General features: G+C 32.7%; 1 protein-coding gene across 1 annotated transcript; it reads right to left on the minus strand.

Moving 5' to 3' along the window:
* Positions 1 to 1,190: 1,190 nt before the first annotated feature.
* On the minus strand, positions 1,191 to 6,798 carry LOC145333491 (uncharacterized). The gene is made up of 4 exons (XM_080178646.1): positions 6,574 to 6,798; positions 5,905 to 5,954; positions 5,168 to 5,234; positions 1,191 to 3,152 (listed from the first exon to the last, which is right to left on the minus strand). The coding sequence occupies exons 1-4, from the start codon at positions 6,673 to 6,675 to the stop codon at positions 1,482 to 1,484; spliced, it is 1,890 nt and encodes a 629-aa protein (XP_080034772.1). The 5' UTR covers positions 6,676 to 6,798; the 3' UTR covers positions 1,191 to 1,481.
* Positions 6,799 to 16,936: the final 10,138 nt, after the last annotated feature.

Consider the following 16,936-nt stretch of genomic DNA (forward strand, 5'->3'; position numbering starts at 1 on the left):
GTGCGTGCGTGCGTGCTTGCGTGTGTGTGCGTAAGAACACACACAAACACACCCGCACACATGAACGTGTGCGCGCACAGACGCAATAAAAACGAGGTGCGTAATGGTTATGCGCGTATACACACAAGTCCATATCCTATTATATAAAGTAGCAAGGGTTTTTGTCTGAAGCTTAAAATCTCAAAAACTAATGAAAGGATTAGGTATTTTATTTTAGGTAAGCTTCACATAGGTCCCGTAATGGTTTTCGGCTATTTAATTTTCAGATTTAAGTCCTTGGATGGTTTTAAGGTATTTTACTAGCAGTCCCTTTGAATACAGAGCCCCTAGATGCTAAGGGCGAAGCAGTTAGTATTACAAATAACAAATTCTGATTGGTTGATTCATGAAATTGAGTGTCCATACGTTTCAACCAATAATTGAAATCTAGAGAAGCAGTAATTTTGTGTATTATCATTGGGGATGTATATCAATTTATCTACGATTGTCTTATCCCTTTAGATCCCTGGATATAATACGACAGATTTCCTTTATCTTACTAGTTAACCTTTTAATATAAAAGTCCAGACATGTCAGGGAGATGACAATGGATGGAAATTAAATTTTTTTCAAATTATCTAGTAAAAATTTCACCTTCTTTACCTTCCAGTTGCTTATTAAAAGAGCATTAAGAGTTAGAATATAGACCAGCATATTAATTGCTCTTTAAAACAACAGGATATATGAAAGTTTGTAAATCTATTTGGACCGAATGATATCACTAACCGCTGAACCGATATGGGTCTCTTTCTAGGAGATTTCTCATAGGTCCTGGGAAGGTTTATATCTATTTTGTGGGAGGTTCCAAGAGACAATGCCCCATGAAAAGAAAAAAGTGGCGTAGCCGCTAGTCCAGGATGTATGTGAGTTTGCACTCAATCATAATGATATCACTAACCATTGAACCGATATGGTTATCCTTTACAAAGTATCTTCCTATAGGTCCTTTGAAGGTTTATAACTATAACCCTCCCTAGATAAATAGTCCTTAGAAAAAATGACACTCCACCCCCAATGTTTTCTTCTACCTTTTTTCTTTAAAACTAGAATTAAAAATGTGAGGGTCAAATTCCTCAAAAACACCCACCTCAAGTATATAGGCCTCTAGGGACATGACCGCTTGTCTTGAATAGAGAAATGTAGAATAGCTTTAGCTTACTTTTAATTAAAGAAATTAAACATTATTTTTTTTTGTAAAATTTTATCATAAAAATGGAAAGCACAACAGAAAGCTTGAATGTTCATATTGTTTAAAGTCATTAAAAGAACAACAAGGCAGCGGCAACACACCCAAACCAAATTAAATTAAAATTGTTTACTGGTTATAATAAAATAAAGTTACAAATACAAATTAAGATATGTAAACATCATGACATACTAAAAGTTTTGCATGATTAATATTTAAATAATAATTATTTAATGTGTATATTATAATTGATCATCTATGCATTGGTGGTAGAAACACTCTGTGACTTTGTTCCTTTCATTGTTGACACTCTTGATGATACTACTGTGGGGCCACCAAATGTGCTTGTAATGGTTTCCCTGAGTGACTTGACAACGGTGGGCTTCATACACACCAGCATCAGGAATGCCAGCAGTCCAAAGAAGGCATTCGGTGTGTCCAGGACAAATCTGACTGGACATGACTCATTTGTTCCATAATCCGTGTTGATAGCTGAGGTGATGATCTCAAAAATCCAGAAGCAAAGCATGGTGAAGTAGAGCTGGACAACAATCTTCAAATCCTTCTTTTGCTGCTCTCTTCTTTCCACATTGTCGGGGGTCACTTGGAAGGTGAAATAGCTCTTGACAGTGACAGCAAATATGACAAAGTTGACAAAGAAGATGAAAAGTTGAAATGACTGGAGGTAAATGAATTCTGGAGTCACAAAATAATTTATGTCCCCTCCCGGATTTTGGAAGGACATTTGACAAAACACAACACCTGCATTTGGAAATAAATTCAAATCTTTTTCTTTTGCAGCCATTCTTCGCTTTCCTTCCATATCTATCGCATAGGTAATTAGACCTATGATCAGTGGGAAACCTTGAATGTAGGCTATGCCCTTCAGCAAAAAATATTTTTTCTTTGGATCAAGAAAGTTTCCAATGGCTACAAGAATTTTGTTGTCTGCTTCATCTGCCATTTCTCTAACTGTTCGAAAACAGATAAAGGCCAAGGTATTTATTGAGAAGAAAATTGCAAGTCCAAAGTACTGAAACAAGTAGGCAGCCCATACACAAGGTGTTGATTCCTGTTCAAACTTATTTATCCTTTCAACCATAATTGTAACAAAATTTCCCAACAAATTAAACAAGAACACAACAGAAATTTTTCCAAATACTGTTACATTCAATTGTTTCTCAATGATATGTGCAAGAATGGCAAGAATTATGAAGATGATGGAAATAATGAAGGCAGTGTTGAAGGTATGCCATCTTGTGATTTCGCAATCATTGGGATCAATTTGCTTCTCAAGATCACAAATATTAATTCCAACTGCATTATTATTCTCAAAGACGCAGTAGGTTCCTGGGATATATCTCCTATCTTCCTTGTTAGTTTTATGGTTAATTACACCATTAACTCTGCCAAATTTGTCAAGAAACAAATCATCTCCATCGCCATACCAATAGTTTTCTTTAATAGGACATGTGAAAAGGATTCCATCTCCTTTAAGGGGACCTTCTTCAGTTGGCCCTACAACTATATAATTTATTCCTTCTTTCCAATCAAGAGTTTCTTGAGTTGATGTATCAATGAATGGAATTGTTGGCATTGGATCATCAGAATCCACACATGTTGAGTTGGGTAATGATTCTAGTGAAAGTGATGATCCCTGAGTTGTTATTGAAGAATTATCAAGTGAAGTACCATTTTCACTATCTTCATAAATAAAACCAAAATCAGGCATAGAATTGTAAAACTTTTTGTTGAAAGGACAGCACTTGTGTATGCAAGGTATGCCCTGTTTGCACTTATCACAAGTGACAACTAGTTCTGTGGAGTTATTATCTCTATCGACACAGTAACTGTCCGAAGGTATGGGGTCTTTATACTTTCTCAGTCTTACTGTATCACTGGCAGCATTGTAGTCATCTTCAGAAACCTTAAAAATGAGAATTTCAGCATTAATAAGAAGCAAAGCTGTTAGATATATGAACAATCAAGCAGATGGAAAGAAAAGTAAGTAAAAGAGTAGACAATCTAATGTTAATAAATATCTTAATATAAACATTATCTTACATAGCAACTGAGATAAATCATAAGTCTAAAAGTGAATATCCATTTAAAACACAGCATAACTGTCAGACAGGCAGAAAGACTAGGTTAAAAATATTCTTTCTAGAGCAGTATAGACAGACCATCAGACCTTATGAATACAATGAATACAAGAGTAAATGTACACTGGTCAGCAATATCTTGACCCTTTACAGTCGGGCCCCTTGCCGCACATTAATCGGTCGGGGGGGGGGGCGTTCAACTCCCCCCCCTATTATCTCAGTTCCTATTAGAGCTAGAGGGCTAATTTTTTTTTTGTGCAAGTCCCCTATTTGATAATGAATTTCCAACCATTTATAAGTCTAAGTCAATTTTCGCTTCCTTCCCCCTTTTATTTAACAACCTTTGTTTTTAGGTCTTTTTTTACTTAAAAATTTCAAACGGCTGTAATTTTCTTATTTTTGAAGCTACAAGAACAATTTTTTTCCAGAAAATGTTTATCTTTATGTAAATTTTACATTAGAAATATCAAAATATAAATTTTAGCGGCCGCAGCTGTACTTGGCAGCTGCCAGCTGCCGTAGTCGGCGGTCGGCGGGAAAACGGCGGCGGCGGATCTTTATGAAATTTTAATACGTTATGCAGACATGTAAGAAAAGCTTAAGTTTAAAATTTGAAGTCTCTAAGTCAAAAATTACGGCCACAGGAGCCTTTTAAAGATTTCTTAAGACCTGGAGGATCAGGACCTGCAGGATCATACCTGGAACCTGAAAGTGACTTAACCACCTGTATTTCTTATAAGGATGTACTACTAGAGGATATTTTAGTATTTTGATATGATAAAATGCTTTGTTTTAGTCAAACTAATATTTTTGCTCTTTATCTGGATGACCCTGCCAGGTTTGCTGGCATCCTGTGCCCGCCAGGATGAAGATATTCAAAAAATTTCAACTCTCATTTATGTGTCATACTCATGCTTAAAAAGTCACGCAGATTGGGCTCTTTATCTTTCTCACACAGAAAATAAAAAAGAAAAACCAAAGGGGGGGGCGTTCAACCCCCCCCCCCCCGACCGTTAAGGGTTAACGTAGATTATGTACTTGATTAGTACAGAGAATCATCACACATAAATTAAGCTGTTTATCTTTAGTTTCAGTTTTAGACGTCCATGTAAGTGAAATAATGATGGTCATTATTTCGACAAACTGACTAGAAATTCAGCTAGCTGATCTGTCAGTATGTTAATATAACCAGAATTAAAAGGTGTAAAAAGGCAAGAGTTACAATGATTACGAAAATTGCTGCTTGATTTGTATGCGGACATTTTAAAGTTATTTTGTCTTAAAAACTTAATTCATTCCTATTATATAAAGTACCTACTAAGGATTTTGTCTGAAGCTGAAGATTTCATTAAATGCTATTTCAATTTTAGATTTATTCCTTGGTATTGCTGTTGGCTATTTTTTTTACCTTATATCTACCTATTTTAATACAGAGATTCCTAGATGCTCGTGGCGCAGCCGCTTGTTAATCAGTATTTTAAAAATAGTCCCCAAAGTCTTATAATAATGTTTTCCTAATTGTTAACTTAACAACTTTGGAGACTTTTACAAAAAATTTATGAACACAGTAATAGTGTCTGACTGATTATGACGTAACAAAAAAAAAATAGCCAATGAGAGGCCGTTATTGACTAATGGTAAAATTTATAGTGGCCTCTCATTGGCTAATTTTTTTTGTTACGTCATAATCAGTCAGACACTATTACTGTGTTCAAAATTGATTAGTTGATTCATTCAGTTAAGTGTCAAAACGATTCAACAGAAGGGTTAATTTTGGGGATGTACATCAATTTATCGTCCATTGTATTACCCCATTAAATCCTTGAATTAAACTACTTACTTTGAATACTTCAAGATAGCAGGTTGGAAGTGCAAACAGAGATGGTGTTTTCTGTCCCAAAAGAGTGCCTGAGTTGAGATTTTAAGAAGTAAGTGCTATAATATTTACAAAATATGCATAGAGGCTACAAATAATACATTGTGTTAAATTACTTTAAATAACTCAACTTTTATTTTCTAAAAATTAGGAAATTAATCAACTGAAAAAGTCTAACCTTAATATTTCATGGAGAAATTCTAATTTTAATCTAACTAGCTGTTAAAGAGACAGACATATGGACAGACACTTGTTATGTAGTATGACCTCTCTAGGGCTCTGTGACGCTTAAGGTACAAGTCCTCTATACGCCACCTTGAACATACTCTGTTTTAAATTGCAGTATAACGAGCTAAATCGACAAGGGTATTATACCATCCAATAGACAACCGAATCTTTGATTGCATACATTTGTCTAAAAGTTCCAGCTATTAATGTTAAGAAGTTGCGCTTTTTTTTCCCAAGGCATGCTTCCTACTATAACTATTTATGTCGCGCACCTGACATAGCAGCAGTAGGTACAATATTTAACATCTTTAATTAGGAATGCCCTTTAATTATGATGCATAGGGCCAAGATTCGAACCAATCACTTTTCCGACAACGAGCTGATGCGGTACATGTTACGCCACAGTCGTGGGTTATGTCATAGAGTAGCTGCACTAATAAAACTAAACAATAAATGAAATTTCTTAAAACACTCCTGTATCAATAACATTAGACGCGCCATACTCTATACAAGTAATGGAATCCTAAAATATAATAATAATAATAATATCAATAAATTAGATGTCCCTAGGGGCCGTTAGGAACTTAAGATGGGGGAGGGCGAATTTGAACCATGCCCTATTTTCAATTTAGTTTTAAAAGAACAAAGATGACAACATATATAAAACCGAAGCCCTGGAACCAGAAGGAATAAAGAACTCTAGTAGAGTGTCTGAACTTATTAAGCAGAATATTAATTTCTAAGTCTACACGAAATTTTACATAAATTTGTTGCATAATTGGTTAATTATAGGATACAGTAAAAGGACATACTTATATTTATAAGTGGGATAGATTGTTGTTTTTCCATTTCTATAAAATGTTGAATAATAAATGCGTTGTCACTTTTTTTAAATATTCGATTGTCCAGCCTCCAAATTTGATAAGCTATGCTAAGTGACTTCCCCAAAAAGCCTAATCGAGCAGAGAAAATCCTGACTCCCACCACCCTAATGTTATATTTGGTACAGTGTAGTCCTGCAGGATTAGAATCCCCTAAAGACTTATATATATTGGGGAGAGAGGTTTCAGTGCTCGACTGGCACTTTGAAAGAAAGCACCAACATGTAAAACAGAAACTGTTTCTAATAATAAAATCACTACCTTATCTAATATTTCTCCTACAGGACAACATTTTTTAAATCCCAGGCAAATTTGCCAGGGAACTGACAGGTAAAAAATACAAAGAAAATATGAATATTTCATTTTTTCTTCTTTGGTATGGAACTTATAGTTCCATTATGCAAATGATACTGACGTTGATATTATAATTATGATCAAGTTAAAATTAAAGCAAGCTTGTTATCAAATATATAGAAACAAGAAGGCGAATATTATTAACAGCAAAACTGTAACATGTAGAAGATCTGCTAGAAGTTTAGTACCGGCATAAGATGTTAAAAATTCCTCTTTTTCCTGTGCAGTAACTGCTCGCCTCGTTTTATTGCACTGCAGCATTACAGGCCTAAATGACCATTAGCATCACGTTAACAAAATATGGCCCTACTTTTATTAGAAATAGTGTACATATTTAATAGTAATAATTTTAAGATAAACTTAGCCTTATTAATCACAATATTCTAAGTTAGGGGCGCTTGCACTTTGTTGATGCTGGTACAAAGTGTTTGCAATATTTAAAATAATTTATTATTATGATATTTGCATATAATATATAGATAATTGTAGGTTAGGCTTGCTGCTGCGTTGAACAGGTTGCTGTGTCCACTTTAAAGGTTCACCTTAGCCGAAAACAGGTCGGCTCTTAGAGGTCTGCTTTTACGGCAGTACCCTTCTGGGGTTCCAGGTGGGGGCTAGCTGTCCAACAAAGGTGCTGCGGTTGCAGCTGGGTATGTGTGTGTGGAGGTGTGTGTACTTCGACGTTGTCAGGCCATTCACTGCTGCGTGCCAATGACTAAACAATGCCAACCCTCCCCTCCTAATTTTACTGTGCTTCGGCAAGGTTGTCCTTTAAAATGGCGTAGAATAATTGTTTATCTCATCGTATTATAGACAGCTTTCCGCGGATATAAAAATGAAAAATTTTAAGATTAAATCAAAATTAAAGTTGGGGGTGAATTTAAGTATTATAAGTCTACATAGATAATTTTTCTTTGCCTTTCCAAATCTATTAGGTAGTTAGACAACTGAATAGCTTTTCCGATACAACAATACAAACAAAGACACGAAGTACAGAAGCATCGCTGCTGATATTAGTCAGGGCGTGAATAACAAAAATATTATCAAAATCATAATGAGTAATATATTGGCAGAGACATATACAGTAATGTCAAACAGTATGTACCTAGATTGAGAAACAGCCATAAGATTTGTCAATTATAACATAATCAGCTAAGCTCCTTTATAGCTCACCGTATTTCCCTCTGTCAATGATATAACAAGAATAATATATAGCGCATTACATAAAAAAGCTTAATATAGATAGAAACAAGGATGACAACATCCACAAAAACGAAGCACTGAAACGGTAGGGCAAACGGACATTAACACATGTCTAGTGTCTGAACTGAATAATCAGAATATAAAAGTATCGAAAGAGTCGAATCAAAATTGTAAGTAAATTTGTTGAAAAACTGCTTGATACAGGATAATGTTTTGGACATACTTACATTTTTAGGACTTGATTATAGAGTTGCTTTGCTTATACTATTGTTCTTTGTTGTCCAAGGAATCAATATACCAAAAATCAGATCAAACGGATAATTAGATCACATAAAAATTTGTTGTTAAAAAAGTAGAAAAATCAACATGTTTAAAATGGACATACGGACATTCTGGTAATGATTATAGAGTTGCTACCCTTTCTAAATCGTACCTAACTACTACAGGAATCATCATGCAAAGTTTGAAATCGATAGGACAATTCTAACATGCCTAAATTAACGAATAAAAGCTATCTATCTCGGACGGACGTACGGACGGACATACGGACGGACGGACGGACGAACCGACCCTAATTATAGAAAAGTTTCGCTTTTAACGACCCTAATTATAGAAAAGCTTCGCTTTAAAAAAAACAGTGACATAAAAGTTTTGTCCAAAAGGGCATTCCAAAATTTTTCTTGTTTATTTACATCGCAATTAATGGTTGTCCTATTACTCCTTTATTGACATTACTTTATTTTCTTAAATCATAATAATCAAGCTTCGTTTTGATTTATATAGTACTAGCGGCTACGCCCCCTAGAGCCCTCTAGTGGCACTTTAAATGTTTGTTTTTTCAAATCAAATATAAAATTTGAGACTTAATTTCTATGTTGCGTCCAAGTCTCTAAGCAAATTTTTTTTTGGATTTCTTTGTGATTTCTCTTGGGAGGGTATTGGTATCCCAAAATAATTAAACACTTTCCCAGGACCTATGCGAAGCTACCCTGTTAAGGAGAACCCGATCAGTTCAGTGGTTAGCGAGATTCTTCGGTACAAACATACAAACAAACAGACAAATAGACATCCTGTTACTTTATTTTAAGGATTAGTAATACTTGTTATTTTACTTATCATATTAAAGAACTTCCCTTTTAGTCATTCTTGAAAATGTTTAAACTTACATTTAAAATATTTATTTATTATGTAACATTAAATATTTATATAGTCACTAGCGGTTTCAACCCAAGACTCTTGGGGATTTGCCCCAAGAGGTATAATTACATCTTCTATTACCTACCCAGCCGAAAAAATGCAAATTTATCGCAAATTTTCGCGAATAAATGGCGAATTTGCAAAACTCGTAAAAATTATCTTTAAAAAAATTGAGGGGGATTTTTTGTGGGGGGGTTTGGGGTGTCCCACCCCTCAAGAAAATAGCCTAAAACCACCACAGGACCAGGACCTGAAGAGTAGAATCCTATCGGTTCAGTGGTTACCAAGATCTTAAGGGACAGACGGACTGACAGACAGACATCGTTCTACTTTGTAGTATAGATAAAGCAACAGACAAAAAAAGCTCGCACATCCTATATTAATAAAGAAGAGTTTTTCGAAAAGTACAATTTAAAGTTAAATAAAAAGGAAGATTGACTATAATACAAAGTGTCAGTGTTTTCATATCCCTTATATTTTTTCCATTTCATCTAACCCTCCAGGAACGCTGAAGGCGGCTGTCAAATCCCGCTGAATATGCCAATTTGAAGCCAAATGAGAGATTATTTGAAGAAAAAAGGAAATGGTGTTGGGATTTTCTCTATCTTTCTCCAAATTACAAATAGCTTCTTATTTCTTTCAAATTAAATACCATATTGTGTTTTCTAGCAGCATTGAAATTTTCTTTGTTGTTATTAGAGGTTTCACTTTTTCTGTTCGTTCGTTAGTCCGTAACGCTAAAAAATAAGATTTTATATGCTGCTATTTTAAGACAGAATGCTGATTATTTTGGAGAAGATAACTCCCACCAAATAGCAACCATAATACAACTAAATTGGTCTGTCAGTTTGTTGGTCATGCTACAAATGACATATATGTAGGTGTATATTTAATGTAAAAGGTTATGTAATTTAATATCATTTACTAGCGGCACGCCCCTAGATGCCTTTAGGGTCTTTTAGGGTGGGAGGGCCCGGGGGAGGGGGAGGTTAGGCTGGTTGTCGACTCTCCACTTACAATTGTAGTTTTTCTTTTGGGAGGGTAGTAGTACCTTCCCCCACGTAGTGCAATACAAATGAACAGTATCCACTGTAATTGACCAATGGTAAAATTTATACTGACCTATCATTGGTCATTTGTATTGTATGACGTCATTTTTATTAGGCACTAAAAGCTGTCTCTTAATAAAATCCTTTGATTTTTTTTCATTAATAAATTGGATATTGCTTTATTAGATGATTCGTATTAATGTCGTCTTCAAAAGGAATAGGACTAAAACCAGGGATCTAAAGGGATAAGACAATTGACGGTAAATTGATGTTCAACCCCCAAGGTTAATATAAAAAATTAACCCTTCTGCACATTAAAGTTATTGGTTGACATTTTTTGACAATCAACATAATTAATCAACTAATCAAATTCACCAAAAGTCCCCAAACGAATAAGAAAACGTTATTATAAAACTTTGGGGATTAGTGTAATAAACAGCACATTGTCCTCTCTCAGACTAAAATGAAAAAAAAGGAATAAGCGTAGAAAAAAACCCTTCCATAATAATTTTTAAAGCGAAATGTTAGAAATGTCCTATCAATAAATCTATAGTATAGATGTACTAGAGGCGGCGTTCTAAAATTATACCGCTATAGGCTAGATTGAATACTAATCTTTTTCTTACATTATCCTATCCCTGAATATTCGTTTTTTCATATTTTTTAAAAAATTAAATGTCCCTCTTTCTCACATCCCGTTCCTTTCGTCTTTTTTAAAATTTAATTATTTTTATTTAAAACCCTATTTATAATTTGTCTCTCTTTCTTTAAAATATTTTAGGATGCTAGTATTTTTCTGTTTCAAATTATCTTCCTGAAAGGGTTAAAATGTTTCGTTAAATGTTAAATTTTAGTTTAATATCTGAACACATTACGGACTAGTATCAAATTATTTTAAAACTTAGTTTTCTTTGATTTACTATTTCAGAAATTAAATTTTTTTATTTAATGAATAGAAATTTAATACTTCAATATAATACAAATAGCAACATGAAATATTAAAATAATTTTACTCTTCATAGAGTAAAATAATGGGTCTTATCATTCTGGTCAATGAGAGTTTATTATGGATTATTGGAGCACTATGAGTATTAAACACTGTACCATTGGAAGACACTAGCTCATATATAGACGTTTATTTCCTATATAGGTCTGTCATGGATCTTGATGCAATAAAGCAAGCTGTTTTATAAAAAATCTGTCGAAAATAATTCATAAGGTAAAAAACAGAAAAAGTAGTCGCTCATATAGGTATAGAATAACTAGAAAACTATCTGCATCCCCCTGTTTTGTTTTGGGACATTCACTCTTATTTAGCAAATTGCCTGTGTTAATCCCGACGCTATTAGTTGATTTCTAAGACCCAATTGAAAGTCGGCATAGGGTACCCGGGAAGGGAACATTTAACCTCCCCCCCCTCGAATGTTCAATAGATTTTAAACTTTGTATGATGATTCCTTTAACAGATAAGTACGATACACTTAGCGTAGCAACTCTATAATCGTTACCAAAAATTCCATACGGTCATTTAAAACATGCTAATTTTTTTTTTTTTATAAAATTTTTTGTATCACATAGTTATCCTATTCATCTTATTTTTGGAATTATGATTTCTAGAACAACAAATTACAATATTATAAGCGAGGCATCTCAAATACTCAAATACAAATAATCACATAATGAATTACTGAAAATGAATTTACGTACGTCCTTTTACTGCTTCCTGTAATTACTCAATTTTGCAACAACTATATGAAAATTATGTTTAGACTTACAAATTAATAATCTGCATATTAAGTTCAGACACTATACAAGAGGTTCGTTTGTCCTTCATTCTGATTTTATAGCTTCACTTTTATGGATGTTGTCATCCTTGTTTCAAAAAGAAAGCGTCTCGAATCGTCTTTAATTAGCACAAGAAATTAGAAATTTATAGAAACCCGAAAGGGAGGGTAACTTTGGTCTGGTTATTACACTAGTCCTCAAAGTTTTAAAATAACGTTTTTTTATTTGTATGCTAAACAATTTTGTGGACTTTATTGAATTTTGATTTGTTGATTCAAAACGTTTCAACCAGTAATTGTATTCTACAGAAGAGGAAATTTTGTGTATCATTATTGGATATGTACATCAACTTATCGGCCATTTTCTTATTCCTGGCTACGCCTTTTTGTATTGGATAAATAATACAAAAACAATATACAAACTTTAAAAGACTAATTATTGAGATGCTACGCATAAAAAAATATATTTTTTAGTATGCTACGCCTCTTTTGTGTTGGATAAATAAGACAACAAGATTAATTACAAATAACACTGCAGAATACACACAGGGGCAGGGGTATGGCAACAGAAAGATTAATTACAAATATCACTGCAGAATACACAGAGGGGCAGGGATATGGCAACATAAAGATTAATTACAAATAACACTGCAGAATACACACAGGGGCAGGAGTATGGCAACAGAAATATCAATTACAAATAACACTGCAGAATACACACAGGGACAGGGATATGGCAACATAAAGATTAATTACAAATAACACTACAGAATACACACAGGGACAGGGATATGGCAACAGAAAGATTAATTACAAATAACACTACAGAATACACACAGGGGCAGGGATATGGCAACAGAAATATTAATTACAAATAACACTGCAGAATACACACAGGGGAAGGGATGAGGCAACAGAAAGAATATTTCAAAATTAACTTTCTTTTTATGTGAAGTCATTGTGTGATTGGATTATTGTCAAATATTTTAATTTAAAAATGAAAAAGATTGGTTTTATGAAAAAAATTCAGCAAATATTTATTGTTTGTAATTAAAATTGGGAAAAAATTGGGGTATCTAGGAGCCCTTAAGGTGGTGATTGGGGGAGGGGGGGGGGAGGGAGAGTAGTTCACCCCTTCCCCTTTTTATTTTAAAATATAAACTTTGGTTCCATTGTAGGAAGGGAAACCAGTAAGTTATACAGTGGCTTCTTATTTGTTACTTTTTCTCTTGGGAAGGTGATATATAGCTATTGATATATGAGAGGCTATACTGTACAGGAGAACCATATCAGTTCAGTGGTTAGCAACATTCTTCGGTAGACACAGAAAGACACACACACGCAGACAAAGATCCTGTTACTTTATTATGGGGATTAAAGACACATTACAAACTTTCCCGATTTTGTATTACTTTTGAGGAACATGATTCCAGTTACGTCATATTTTTCTTTCCCGAAAAAGGGAAGGGGGAAAGAAAAAAAGGGAAGGGGGGAAGAAAAAGATATGGGAGAAAAGGGGGTTTTCCCCATCTCTTTTGAAGAGATTTTCTTCCCCCCTTCCCTTTTTCGGGAAAGAAAAATATGACGTAACTGGAATCATGTTCCTCAAAAGTAATACAAAATCGGGAAAGTTTGTAATGTGTCGGATTAAAGTGTTTGATTATTTATGAAATTACTCATTCCTGTTTATGGGAAGAAAATACATTCTGTATAAGAAAATAAAATAAATACATTTGTATAAATATTTGTCAGGTAAATATTCAACAATGTCGGTAGGGACGTCTAAGCTTTTTATGAGAGGGATAAAATGAGGGGTTTCATCGTGTAAAAGGGTGTCATCAAATATATTTTTTCAAAAATTTTGATTGGGGAAAAAGACCTAAGTAAAACGTTTAATGTATGATTATAAATTATCAAAAGAAAAATCACGCAACCTTGCTGTCAAATATTGCCCAAATGTTCGTATTTATTATTATAATTAAAACATATTAAGGTTGTTTTTGTCTGAAGCGAAGGATCTTGCTAACCGCTGGACCGATTTGGTTCTTTGTTTTAGACAAGTTTCACATAGGTCCCGGGTTCGTTTTAGGCTATTTTATTTTTATGAAAAGTCTTGGTATGGTTTTAGGCTATTTTTCTTCACTTCCATATCCCTTATAATATATGTAGAGCCCCTAGATGCTAGGGATGCAGCCGCAAGTATAAAAAAGTATGGCAACAAAATATATGCCATAAAAGGCAAACATTAAAATCACTCCACGCGCGTTCCTACTAAGCTTATATTGAGTTTAAGGGCGCAGCCACCAATACTACTAGATTAATTTTGTTTAAATCTCAAATCTCTTTAATCAATGAACTGTTTAAGTTCTCCATTTCAAGGAAGCTTCAAATAAATCATAAGATTATTTTAGCTATTTCATTTAGAATTGTCTTGAATGGTTTAAAGCTATTTTCTTCTTAACCTATATAGATGCTATTTAATTGCGCAGTCGCTAATAGTTTATTATTTTTATGTAACTAAGTAATGAACACTTTTGATTATGCAGATTATAAAATTTATTTATTTTCATATATTGATCATCTTCAGTATAACCAATTTTTTCCAATAATTTTAATAATAATAATAAATTTTCATGTATAACTGTAGAAAATAAACGGTCATAACTTTTCATATAATTATACTCAATATAATAATAAGCCTTTAGCTAAATCTTTTTTTCTGTAATTATTACATAAAAACAATTCTTACATCTATTACAGGGTCCTCACAAAAATTCTTTTTTATCAATTCCTAATATCTAATTTAAAAAAATGTTTTTGTATTGACGCTGTACATGTATATTCTATAAGGATGTAAGGTATGTTATTTTTTATATGTTCATTCATGTATTTGGACATAACTCTGTAAAAAATGTTTGCAAAACAGACGTTTTTTGACCCAAGACACTGAAACAGTTTATTTACAAACCCAAGAAATCAGTTTTGAAATATCTTTCTTATTTCATGAAAAATTGATGAAAAATGGATGAACTTTGGGTACTGGCTTAAAGGGAATGTGCAAGAATTCAGCAGGTTCTCCCTGACTTTGGGTACTAGTGCACCAATGCCCCGCTAATTAATTTAGTTAGTTTTGAATATAGCAGACAGAGAAATAATTTGTTATTAGATGGCTGGTTTTAACAAATATTTTTCTCAAGAAAATGTCATTTCATGTATAGAAACTCTACTGTGATATTTATGTATTAAACAATCTAAGAACCCCCTGAATTTTGGTGGCATTTTAAAATATATGAGAAGGGTTGAAGAAGTTCTAAACACGATTTTTCTAGTGATTAATTACAGAATATTACTACATTGTGATGTACTGGTAATTTAATTTACAAGTAAATGATTTTATTCTTAGAACTAATTTTGTTCTAAATTATATTACCATAATCCCTTTACAATTTTGGTCAAATTTTCTAGATAAATCTGGTTTTCATTGCTTTTCAGCGAAAACTCTTTTATTAAATTAATTACCCATTGTCCGCTCCCTTACTCCCTGGGGATTTACGCATGAGGTAGATATAAATGATATTAAATTTAGAAACCAAAGAATAATAGTTATGGATGCTGTGAGAATTGGTGCAAAAAATATGACGTAACAAAAAAAATTTGCCAATGAGAGGCCGTTATTGACCAATGACCGCCACTACCATTGCCGCCATTGGTCAATAACGGCCTCTCATTGGCTAATTTTTTTTGTTACGTCATTTATGCACCAATTCTCACAGCATCATAGTTATGGCCAAATTCATGATCCAACATATAAAAAATAACAGACTGTAGTGTGCATACATATAATTTTACAGGACACACTTGCCAAGGTGCAGCCAGCAGAAATTATTTTTAAAATATTGTAGGGTTGGGCCGGATGTCCGGCTGGATACCGGATATTGAAACTATCAGATAAACAGGATAATTATATTACCATTTTCAATATCCGGCCGAGTACCGGATATCCGGTATTCGAAATCGGCTTGATATCCGGTGTCCGGCCAAAAAAGTTCCGGCCCAACCCTAAATATCGGGTACACTTTTTAATTTGCACCCTGTAGATATTAATGCTTACAAAGTTTCTAATTTCTAATTTGGGGATCAGTAAACTTCTATATCAAAACTTCATTTTTTTGTCAAATTTTAAATGTCTCTGAATTCTATTGATAGAAATGGCTATTTAATGTTTCTTGTACATTTTTAGACGCTCTATGGTATCAACAAAGGTTTCATAAAACTGTTAATTTTTAGGATAATCCAAAAAATGACAAAATTTATTTTTCTATGAAAATTTTAAAGGTTTTTAGAAATTTTTGAGCCAATATGACTAATTTTTACTAATTTTATGAAATCCATTTGATAAAAATTTTGAATTATATTTATATGTATATGTGTATATTTTAAAAATTTTAGATTTATCAATTTTTATTCTATACTATGAAAAGGATTTTTGTGCTTAAAATTTGATTTGGTTGTTGTTTTTTTGTTTACATTTTAAATTTTTTCACTTAATTATGTTAAAATACAAATCATAGTTTCACAAAAAAGCTCTAAATTTGAGTTAAACATAATAAAAATCTAATAAATATAATATTTTTTGCATAATACAATTAAACTATGCAAGGTCTCAACATAATTATTTTTTTAAAAATTACATATAAAGTCATTCTAGAATTTAGAATAAAAGTTCAAACATAAGTTTACTATTTTAGGACTATTTTACAAAGTTTAAATATATGTAGGAAAAAAAAATTATTAAAGATAAAAAACTTTTGTTTGTTCCATTTAATTTTATACTTATGTTTTAATAAATAAATATTTTAGATATTTTTAAAAATAACATTTTTTGACTAGACTTTTAAATAAATTTTTATTAAAATTTTAAATAAAGTTTCATAACAATAGTTTTATTACTTATATTAAAATCAATATTCTAAAATACTCTATTATTAGCTAAATTTGATAAAAAGTTACATTCAAATTTTAAATTATAAATTTTTA

Source organism: Acartia tonsa, chromosome 2, assembly GCF_053477335.1.
Source record: "Acartia tonsa isolate MP-2025a chromosome 2, ASM5347733v1, whole genome shotgun sequence".
NCBI lineage: Eukaryota > Metazoa > Arthropoda > Copepoda > Calanoida > Acartiidae > Acartia > Acartia tonsa.

Coding starts and splice junctions, on each gene's coding strand:
- LOC145333491 (XM_080178646.1), bottom strand. CDS start 6,675: ATGAAATATTCATATTTTCTTTGTATTTTTTACCTGTCAGTTCCCTGG. Junction 5,955..6,573: donor TAGGAGAAATATTAGATAAG/GTAGTGATTTTA, acceptor ATTATATTTTAG/GATTCCATTACTTGTATAGA. Junction 5,235..5,904: donor TCTAATGTTATTGATACAGG/AGTGTTTTAAGA, acceptor TCTCAACTCAGG/CACTCTTTTGGGACAGAAAA.